An 11,286-nucleotide genomic window follows, 5' to 3' on the forward strand; every position below is an offset into this window, starting at 1 on the left:
TTTAACTTGGCAATTAAACCTTGAGTGACCAAATCGGATTACAGAGATTCTGCTTTAAACCTTTAAAGAGTAAACACCCATCTGAAACAAATGYGTCTGAAAGCATTGTCTTAATTGAGTTTAAAACAAAACAAAGCCCGAGCATTAATACTGGTGGAACATTTCAGGGAGCAAATAAAACTAAAATATGAGTTGCAATTAACATAATTTCGTTCTCCCTCTGTGTGGAGATGTTTGGGTTTGATGTTCTGAGATTGCAGATTGCAAATCTAAACCTTAATTTGCTATGAGGGCCTTCCTTTAAAATGTCTAGGAGCCATAATTAAAACTATTACCCTCATTTTCAGGAAATTCCTGTCTGGAAGCACCTTCCGAGGAGTATATTACAGGTTTTGAACATGTTGACTTTCGTTTCCTATTTATACAGGATTCTTTTTATTATTGTTATTTTTAAAAAAAGACTCCGCCATCCGTTCCCCCACGGAGTTTCCATCCTTGGGCCCGGTATTTAATAATAATTGTGCCATTTCTGCGCCGGGAGGGGARGCCCCTAGAGCCGCCCCCCGCCCCCCGCCCCGGCTCCGAAGGGAGCTCAGCCTGCGCGGGGCCGGGGCCCCGGTGTCCGCAGGGAGCTCCTGGGCCCCGGTTCGGTGAGAGAAAGCGGGGGTGTGGTGGGGAGGATGCTGCAAAGGAGGTTCGCAGGCTGGGCACAGGCGCAGGCAGAACGATGCTGATTTTTAAAGAATTTTTGAAGAATTTTGGAGCTGCCCGGCTTCCATCATGAGAGGCTCAAACACTTTCCGGGGGCTAAATATATATATATGTATAAAATAAGAAGAGTGAGACTGGGTCAGGTTTTTGTACCAAACATCAGGAGCGGCCACGCTTCCCTGTTTCCTAGTTAGGGCTGTAAATTCTCATTAGATATAAAGGCAGAGGCTGCATCTATCCGAGGGCGATGCGAGGATTGATTTTTTTTTTTTTTTTTAACCTAAACATACTAATCCAATCCCTTTTTTTATGATCTGTAACAGGGGACTTTTATTACACAGCATTAGCGTTCAGAAACGCGGTGGAGCCGGGGCGAGCCGGGCCTAATCAGAGCGGGCCGTGCCTTCGCCCCCCGCCTGGCTCCGGGAAACGGGCGGCGGGGGGCCGGGGGGCCGAGGGGACGGGGACACCCGCGCAGGCAGGCACCCATGGCAGAGAGGAGGCTGCGCGCATCCCGGCTGGCACACCCGCCCGACAGGGGATGCACACACAGCCCGGTGTGCGAGCAGCCACCCTGCGGAGCGGGACCCTTCCCGCGGGGGTGGCGGGGACAGGGGACAGCGGGGACAGGCGGTGCGGGGCCGCGGAGCCTGCTCTGGCCTCCCGGAGGGGAGCAGTCACTGAGCTGCGGGGACCCGCGCTCCCTGCGCGCATCCGCGCACCGTCGGGGGGCTGCTGTGGCCCCACACTCACCGAGCCTTATCGCCCTCCTCTCCCCACGCAGGTCTGGTTCAAGAACCGCCGAGCCAAGTGGAGAAAGCGGGAGCGGAACCAGCAGATGGACCTGTGCAAGAACGGCTACGTGCCCCAGTTCAGCGGGCTGATGCAGCCCTACGACGACATGTACGCCGGCTACCCCTACAACAACTGGGCCACCAAAAGCCTCACCCCGGCGCCGCTCTCCACCAAGAGCTTCACCTTCTTCAACTCCATGAGCCCCCTGTCCTCGCAGTCCATGTTCTCGGCGCCCAGCAGCATCCCCTCCATGAACATGCCCTCCAGTATGGGCCACTCGGCCGTGCCGGGCATGGCCAACTCCGGCCTCAACAACATCAACAATATCAGCGGATCCTCGCTCAACTCTGCCATGTCCTCGCCGGCCTGTCCCTACGGGCCACCGGGCTCGCCCTACAGCGTCTACCGGGACACTTGCAACTCCAGCTTAGCCAGCCTCAGACTGAAATCAAAGCAGCACTCCAGTTTCGGCTACAGCAGTTTGCAAAGCCCCGGCTCTAGTCTAAACGCCTGTCAGTACAACAGTTGACGGACTTGAYACAAACCACCTCCGACAAAGCACCGCCGACAAAGCAAAGCAGAAGCAAAGCGACGTTTAACGGAGAAGAAAAAAAAAATTAAACCCGATGATGATTAAAAGCAAAACACAAGCAAGTGAGAGAGGAAAAAAAAAAAAAAAAAAAAAAGCCCCAAAAACTCCGCGGACTTCAACTGTCTAGAAAAATAAAAATAATGCAAACCAACGATGCAATCAACAAAACAGCGTTTTAAAAAATAAAAATTAAAAAAACCCAAACAAACAAACAAAAACCTAACAAAAAAACCCATCTAAAACTGTAAACGGACCAGAAAACTTTTGCAAGAGACACCGAAATCTGGTACATGGATGAGTTGCAATTTTTTTCTCTGGATTATGCGGGTTGTATGTGTTTACTTGAACTTGCACAGGAGTCGGTAAGGCGGCCGCTGCCCCGCGGGGAGGGCGGCAGGAGGGGACGCCTCGGTGGTAAGAGCTGGTGGGACGGTTCTTGGCCGCTTGTCGCACGGGAAGAGTTTGGTTAATGTTTACCACTGAGAAACAGAATCACACTCGGAAAAAAAAAAAAAAAAAAAAACAAGGTGGGGGAAGAGGGGAGGAAAACAAAAAAAAAAATCGCAGAGTAGAATCTGCGGGGGAAAATGGTTAAAATATTAGGTATGAAACTATTAAAATAATAATGACAAGGGTCAACCACTTATATAAGGTTATATTTATATCTACCGTTGCATTGTGCCGGATCATTGTCCTTGGCCGTTGAATAAACTGTTTTTAAAATGCATGATTCTTGATGTTTTTTCTTTAGTTGGAAGCTATAATCCAGTCATTCCTGATACTAAGCAGCTCAAGGTTCCTACCTCTTCATCCTTTCCAAAAGACTGCAGTATCCCCGGTTGTGAGAGAGCACAGAAACCCTTCAGCAACACGGAAACTGTTCTTTTTCCCCATYCAAAGTATTATCCTGATAATGAAATTATCATTCATCTTTATTTAAATGCAGGGGGTGTTTTTTTTCTCTTTAAAAAGTAAAACCGAAAACCAACCCCCCTTTAGGAAGTCTCGAAAAAAAGACGAAAAATGGTCTGTTACGAAGTGATTTCAGATACTGCATCTCTGCTAGAGAAACAGCGAGCCTCGGCGTCCGGAAAGGTTYTTAGCAAAGCTGAAAGCGTTCCTTGGTTTTCTAAATGTGAAGGAAAAACAAGGAACCAAAAAAATTCTTAAGGTGTTATTATCTTAAGGTGTTATTATGTAAATATAGATACTTTTACAAGTGCTTGTTGGAAAAAAAGAAAAAAACAAACAAAACATGGAAATGGTAAATATGATTTTTATTAATACGCATACAAAACGCATATGAAGTTTAATTGCAGGCATATTTGTTGCTTTTTTTTTTGTCGATACTTATTACCTGTAGATRACAAAGAGACATAAAATGCACACGKTACTTCTTTCCCAGTGTATTTCACACCTGTGGTAAACGTTACGCTGGATGTTTCAATTATGCTGTTGTGGATAAGGATGCAGTATATATATTGTTTTATAAGTTATGTTTTGTGATTCTTTTTTTTCAAAAATAAGAGCATGGGAATAAAAAAAAAGAAAACTGAAAAAAAAAAAAACTAAACCGAAACGAAATCTAGAAATGCTTTTAATGTTCTTTTCTGGCTGTATTTAAGAGAGAATCTAAACAATAAGAAAAGCAACTTTTCGTCCCCCGCCCCGTGGTGGCATTTTGGGGAGGCTCTCCTCCRTTCCCCCCGGTAATTGCGCCGTCTCCCCGCGTCCCCCTCCAGCGCCCTGACAGGGAAGGAGCCCCGTTCCCTGCCCCCTCTCCCCGGGGCAGCCCCGGCAGTGGAAACCCTTCCCGGGTCTAATTTTATGGCAGATWGTTACCGCTGTTTGCCGGAGCTGGGGCTCCAGCCCTCCTTGCCGCTGCATTGCTGCATCCCACCAAATCCCCGCGCTCCGARCCTTGGGTCGGGTTTTTTTCCTCCCCAAAGAGTTAATCCCCGCATCCTGGAGCACCCCCGGCGGGTCGCAGCCCTGGCACTGCTCCCTCTCCCGAAACCGCTTGTCCACTTTCGTTAAGGTGCGTTTTTCTCTTGTTCTTCCAAATTCGCCGGTATCATGAATTTTAAAGATTGTTCAATTTATTTTCCCTGTCCCTTAAGCTTTTGCAAGCAGAAACTCCTCTGATTTCATTACTACTTATTTACTATTTGATGATTATTTATTTTCTATTTCTATTACTACTGATATTTTGCCCCAAATGACATAATCGCCATAACGAATCAATGAAATATGCGGACCCGGCGGTAGGAATAGCCATGGCAGGGGCCCTTTCCCGGCCCAACCGCGGTGTTTGCGCGGCCGCGGATGTCCCCGCTCCCCGAGGATCGCAGTTCTCTGTGCCCCGGGGGGCTCCGAGCGCGTCCCGGGGCTGGGGGGCAGCGCAAGGGATTTGCTGCCAAGGCGGGGGCTCAGCAGAGCGGGTCCGGGTATCCTCGGCCATTCCATCCCTCAGTGTAGCCACGGGACTGTCACCAGAGAGCACAAGGACTGCTTTTCCCCCAGTTTCCAGGCAGGAGGGGATCTGCCAGCCCTCCGCTGGGATTTTAGCTGGCATTTTAGGGTGTTCGTTTTCTCCTGTTCCTGGAGGTAGCACTGTTAGTCCTAAATTGCAGCAGCGGCGCTCACGTTTTGCCAAACCCTGCCCCAGGTCTGAGTTGTTGTCGGAGTCCTGAAGCACTCACCACCTCCCGAAACTGCAGGAAAGAGTTGGGGACCAGCGGCATAGCCTGCCTGGGCTTCTGTGCTGGTGTCCCTTGCCGGTGTCCCCCCGCCCTGTGACTATTCCAGGGAAAGCTGATCTGCTGCTGTTGGGCGACATTCGGGCATCTTGACACATTTATGGCTCAGGGAAAGGAAAATTCCAAGGAGACACTGAGCAGAAAGCAGCTCCTCCACCTTCCCTGTGCAATTTTACGGATGCCCTGCTTCCAGCAGCCTTTAGGTCTCCCCCACAACGGTTAGAGTTTGAATTATTTGGGGGTTTGGAGTGTTTGAGGCGTAGCTTTGCACTGCTTTGCCCAAGCACACTTTCCTTAGCCATGTGCCTTTGGAGGTGCGCCGGTGTGTGCCCACGCTGAGGGCAGCCGAGGAGGACTGTCATTTAATGGTTCATTAGTCCCCAAAGCCGCCACGGGGAGGGGGAAGGGGGCCCAGTATAAAACACCGCTCACCACCACCCTTCTCTCTTTGGYGTTTGAACTCCCCTTGTCTGGCTGGTGGGTGTTTCCACACACCGGAGGCGATGGTTTTCCATCCCTCGCCCTGCACATTCCTCCCAGTGGTTTCCAGCGTGTGAAGCTCAAGTGGGAATTCCTGAAGCTGCATCACTTGGATGTAGTTTGGCTCCATCCCGGKGGGACCCTGCCTTGCAGCGGGCGCTGCACAGAGTCCCCAGACTCCTGATTGCAGCTTTTGTCGAGGCAAGCAGATACTTGGAGCCAGAGAAATACCCGAAACAAGTTTTCCATTTGTTCTGGGTGTGCTGGGTTACCTATTAGCATTTCCAAGCAAAGCTGCCTGGGGAGAGCTTTGCTCGGGTTTGCTTGGGAATGCTGTATGGTCCTGAGAGGTCCCAGACCAGCCCAGGAGTTGCTGCACGCTGGAGGCTCCGGTTGCACCAGCCCAGATGAAGTTCACAAATTCTTTCTGCCTCAGACTGCGCAGTCCGTTCAAGATTAAATGTTTTCTAATAAAAAGCTGTGGTCAGTTTAATTCTAAATTGCATACTTCTCTTTATCTGTGGCCTGGAACGCAGCAAACTATGCAAAGTCCCATTTAAATTAATGGGATGCTTCAGTACCGATTTTAATGGGGTTTTGCATAATAAAAATAACACTTGGAAATGCCCTAACATTTTGCTGCGATCTTGCAACAAAAGTCAGTGGAACTGGGATAATAAAAATACAGGTTTTATATGAAACCTATGAAAGGTTTGTCATTAACTTCAGTGGCRCTGTTTCAGGCCTTATTATTTTAGTATACGCTTGTATAAGTGAAAACTACTATATCAATTAAACAAGAATCAGTGACTTTTCTGTTACAGTCAGGCAAATTGTATGTGAAATATTTGATTTGATATTTTCAAAACAGGAAAAATATTCCAACTAATAAACCAGCCCATTTACAAAGACAGAGAACAAACAAAAATACAAAACTACATATTGTTTTTGCTCAGTTTGCCCATCAAAGAAAGCTGAGTTGTTACTTCTAAGAAAATTYTTCATATCCCTCCTTTAATCTATTGAAGAGAACAGTTTTCTGCTCAGCCTCATAGAAAACAGTAAAAAGCTCCTTCAAAGTAAAATATGTTTTAATTAACAGAGCTGCAAAATAAAATCCACAGCAATGCAGCAAGCCTCCTCTGTGGCTCACCGTTGTGCGAACTGCTCGGGCAAGCTGCTCTTATTAACAAGCTACAGGCTACCCTCTGCTCCAAACTGATTAAGCAGTAGGGCTGCAGGCAGATTTTCTATCAAAAATGTTTCAATGGCAGCCAGCCTGCTCTTCTGCAGAATGATGGGGTTTTTTTACAGGAGAAAATAATTTGTTTATCCCCAACTCCAATTCCTTTAATGAAGAAAGCGTATGCACAAAAWTTTTATTTACCAAATAACTTCCCAACAAATAAAAATTCTCATAGGAAATAAAAGGAGAAAAATGAAAGAACATATGTATTTGATTTTTCTTCCCCCCCTTCTTCACTCAAGTAATTTCTTGCAGAAAGCCAGGTAACAATGTTCAGTCTCTGCTAGAGACGAGCAAATTTGCTCACAAATCTTCCCAGGAGATCAGTGGAGCTGAGCGAAGGCTTGTGCCCAGGGGCAAACCCCACCGATGTAAATGAGGAGCCCAGAACCAGCTCCTCCCGACACCTCTGCTGCTGCAGCCCTACMATCCCGGGCAGCCTGTGATTCCTCCCTGGAATAACATGTAAAACAGCACTCACTCCGGGTTGCTAATTCAAGTCTTGCAGAGCAGCTTCAGACCTGTCCCCTCCCGCGAAAAAAAAAAAACAAACAAAAAAAAACAAACCAAAACCAAACAAACCAACCAATCAAAAAACACAAACAAACAAACAAAAACACACCAGCAAAACGTATGTGTTAATATGCAAAAAAACAAAAATCTGACCTACTATTAGCAGGGACAGAGTAGTGGCTGTCCCCCAGAAGCACAAAGCAATTTATATTTCAGGCTTCAAAGTGATACATGCCTGGGTATAGGAGATTAGCAGTGGGATTTTCAAAAGCTCCATGTGAGTAGGGACCAGGTTTTAAAAAAAATAAAATTAAAAAATCAGTGAATTAGTCCTAGGGTGAGATTTTCCTAGAAGTGAGCTAGGCACCTGGGATTTAGACACTAAGAATGAGACTTTTAGAGGGATTTAGATGTCTGAAGATACAGCTAAGTACATAGTTGGATCTTTGAAAGCACCCAGTACCAGTGTCTACCAGAGGTATCTGCTCTGGCTCCTTCTGGGGCTCCTCTAACTGCCTGGGTGAAACTGTGRGAACCCAAATCCCTTCCAAAGGCTGGCTCTTGGCATTTGGGCACCCTCAAAAATCCCCTTTCTTCCTCCACTCCCTTMTTTTCTTTTTTCCCAGAAAGTCTAGAAGGAGGCTTCACTCTTTTAAGAGCTAATTCAGGAAAGTACTTAAGCACACAAGGAAATTACTCAGTGAAATGCTTCTGGGCATGAGGTGAAGCCCTGATCTCAGGGAGACCAGCTGGAGATCTGTCACTGGCTGCAGAGCAGTGGGGCTGTGCTCCATGGATGATAACCACAGCACCCTGTCTCTCACAATCTGCTGTTAAACCCAGCAAATTAAAGTTGCTTAAATTTAAACATAAAGTTGGGCAAGGTGCAGAGGGCATTTCGGAGAGTTGCACTCTCACAATCCCTGTTTTAAGTAAGATCCCGAATTTAATCTTATGGTCTCACAAAGCAGTTCTTAAACATTAAATTCTTTAAACAWTTACAGGGGCAGGTTTTGAACTTTTGACAGAAAACCTGGAAAGGCAGGTGAGGAGATTGGGGGGCAGCCCACTGTCCCCTCCCAGGGACTGAGAACACAGGCAGCAGCCTCCCCACTCCGCTCTGCAGAGGGGAGCAGCTCTGGGAGCATCCCACGAGAGGGTTCAGGAGTGGAGCCCGGGGCTGGAATGTCCTGCACAAGCCTCTCTGCACATCACCTGCAGTCCATGTGCTAAAGCTCACCGCGGGCTGGCACCTCTGCTGGTCCCATTTGCAGGGGTGAGGATTTGTAAAATTGAGAAACTGCCAGTGCTTTCCCGACCCAAACCCGCTCAGTTACGTGCCCTACCCACAAACACCAACCATCTCTGACATCACACATCTATCCATTCCAAGGCTTCCCCTGCTCTGTCTATTCCCCTGCTTTATGTTTTGCCCCCACACACCTCGTTCCTCATCTGTCTATCCCATACCAATACCTGTCCAYCTCAAGTCTACCAGACATCTGATTTAACCACTGGTTACATATATCACTGTATGTATCTTCATCTATCTGATCTCTGATCTGAAATCACAACTAGGAATTTATCTRCATGCACACTCTGAGCTCTCTGCTATTACTCCTCCAGATGGACATATTGCAATTGTTCATCTCTACCTTGAATCCACACATTTAGCCAACTCTCTTTCCCCTGTTGCCAACAAAAACCATATAACTTTAGAATACATAAACTTGACAACTCAATCTCTGACATATTTGCCTAATCTTCCTTCTTATGTTTTCACACAGTTCAGTAGCAGCTAAATACAAATGTATCACATATTTCTACCCATTCCACTAAGATTCAAGGCTAAGTTAGAGACAGGGTTAAGGCTTATTGCTTAGAGTTAAAGTCAAGGTTTGGTTAGAATTGGGTAAGATTGGTTTAGAGCTGTGGTATGGCTGGTTCAGCATTTAGGGTTCTGTTTGGTTTATGGCTGGGTTTGGGTGAGGTGTGGGTTAGGTTTAGGATAGGAYTGGTATCAGGGTCACTGGGAGATAGCTTGTGTTAGGATTAGGKATTGTGTGCAGTTTTAGATGAGGTCAGGCTTTGGGGTTAGTGCTGTGTTCAGGTACTTTCTGAACACAGATACTTTCAGTTTAGGTTTGTCTTMGTGTTATGTTAGGATAAGCTCTAAGCTAAGAGTTGTGTTTGTGTCAGAATTTAGAATTAGTGTTAGTTTTAGGATTGATTTGGGAGCCACATGTCAGCCTTGATCATGTAATCTCTCTGTGCTTATTTCTTGTGCAAACAGATCTGTTCTCTTTCTGTCCATCTCGTTTTCTCTCCCACACACCCCTGTAGGTGTTCGTAGGTGAGTTTCATAACACTTAATAATCCATTTTCCCCATGTTTTCTCATTTACCTGACCTTTTAGCCTATTTTGCATACATTCATGTCTCACACATCTAATCTATCTCTCATATACTAATCACTCTCATCCTTTCTAATAGCACTAATGTATTCACCCCTTCTGCTTTTGCCTGTCATGCCCAAAACATCAATGCAACTACTGCCACGATTAACGATATTTTTTCAGTTTCTTTTATACATACTCATTAAGGTAGCGCCTGTGACTACTTACCTACCTAATTAATCTGATGCAAATTTCAATTAATCTCTCTGGATTTCCATAATACATCCCAAACTATATATTTTCATCTCCCTCCTTGTTCCATCCATATTAATTTTTCTGCTCACTCGTACCCATTCTGATGAGCTTCCTGGTACCCACTCATCTGTATGTGCACCCACATCCTTCTTCATCAATCATCCTGTCCAGGATTTACTCTTCCATTAAGCATCCCTCTAATTCACACCATCAGGCTAATTCCTYAACACTCCCAGCTCATGAATACTCCTCTCTCCTTATCTACCCAATACCTGGTCCAACCTGTTAGTTCACTAATTGTTCCAAGCTTGTTTTTTCCAGCATAATCTCTTTATTCTGCATTAATTTTATATGTAATATATTTACTCCATGAGTATTTTACCTGGCTCCTCCTAAAGGGCTTTTTTTGCCTTTTCCCATATCTACTCCCCTCTCATGTCTGTGCACTACATGTTTTTTGTGTTCATTGACCCAATGCTTCCTCCACTCCCCTGTGTCCTGTRCATCACCTTTTTCACAGTTCTGTGTGTTTGTAGGGAGTCTCCATCCCCAGATACCCTCTTTATGGCTGCTACTCATCTATTATTCTATTCACTGCTCACCTATTAACTCTGCTATTGTTCTTTTATCTGTTCTTCTCTTTATCTGTATTCCCCATAATCAATGGCCTACTCACCCTATCAGCCCATTTTTATTGTCATATGTTTATTCCATTCTTCCAGCTATCTTTTCATCCCTTTACCCAGGCAACTCATATTCTATCTGCTGTGAACTTGTCCCTCTCAATCTCTTTCTCTTTTGGCCTTTAATTTATTAATCTGTTCTCTACAGGTTTATCTAATTTTTACCTAATACAAGCTCAGCTGATAATTCAGCCACTACATACACCCAAGTTTTCATCCACGCATCCATCCAATTTCTCCTCAGCTGAACCAGCCTCAGAATATTCACACTATTTCCAGCGATCACCTTTTCCTCATTGCATCCATTTTCCTGTGTTAGATATGTTTGCTGCTCACGTCACTTGAATTTATGTAGCCAAACATATCTTTACATACCAAAACACATCAATAGACACAGACATTAGTTYATGTGTCCATTTATTCTCTACATTCCACTGTTTTCTACTCTATTTGTGCTTATCTCCTTGCTAGCTATTACAGCTACAGATATGCAGTGCCTGCTTGCAATAGTCCCCATTTCCATATTTCAATCTATTCAGATTACATTTACTCCATTGAACATCCCAGACATCCAACAATTACTTTGCCTACCCAGTCCAGCTTTCTTCCTTCCATATTTACATGTTCCACACACATACAACAAACCAATACTTGATACACATCTATGTGTTCATTTTAACAAGGCCATCAGGCTCAGTTATGCTGCAGTCCATCCCGTGCATATTTCTCTGGCAAACTTATTTCAGACTTTCCCTAAGCCAGCCTTCCTTCCTTCCTTCCTTCCTTCCTTCCTTCCTTCCTTCCTTCCTTCCTTCCTTCCTTCCTTCCTTCCTTCCTTCCTTCCTTCCTTCCTTCCT

The 11,286-nt window shown here is 45.6% G+C and overlaps 1 protein-coding gene across 1 annotated transcript in view; it reads left to right on the forward strand.

Annotated features, from left to right (window-relative positions):
- The window catches only part of PITX1 (paired like homeodomain 1), a 6,739-nt gene extending 4,561 nt beyond the window's left edge, over nt 1-2,178 (forward strand). Inside the window, exon 3 of the mRNA XM_057371344.1 lies at nt 1,496-2,178. Coding sequence (XP_057227327.1) covers nt 1,496-2,035 — 540 coding nt within the window. The 3' untranslated portion in view covers nt 2,036-2,178. The remainder of the gene's footprint in view (nt 1-1,495) is intronic.
- The last annotated feature ends 9,108 nt before the right edge of the window (nt 2,179-11,286 follow it).

Source organism: Malurus melanocephalus, unplaced genomic scaffold, assembly GCF_030028575.1.
Source record: "Malurus melanocephalus ecotype Western Australia unplaced genomic scaffold, MMel_1.1 scaffold_144, whole genome shotgun sequence".
Lineage (NCBI taxonomy): Eukaryota > Metazoa > Chordata > Aves > Passeriformes > Maluridae > Malurus > Malurus melanocephalus.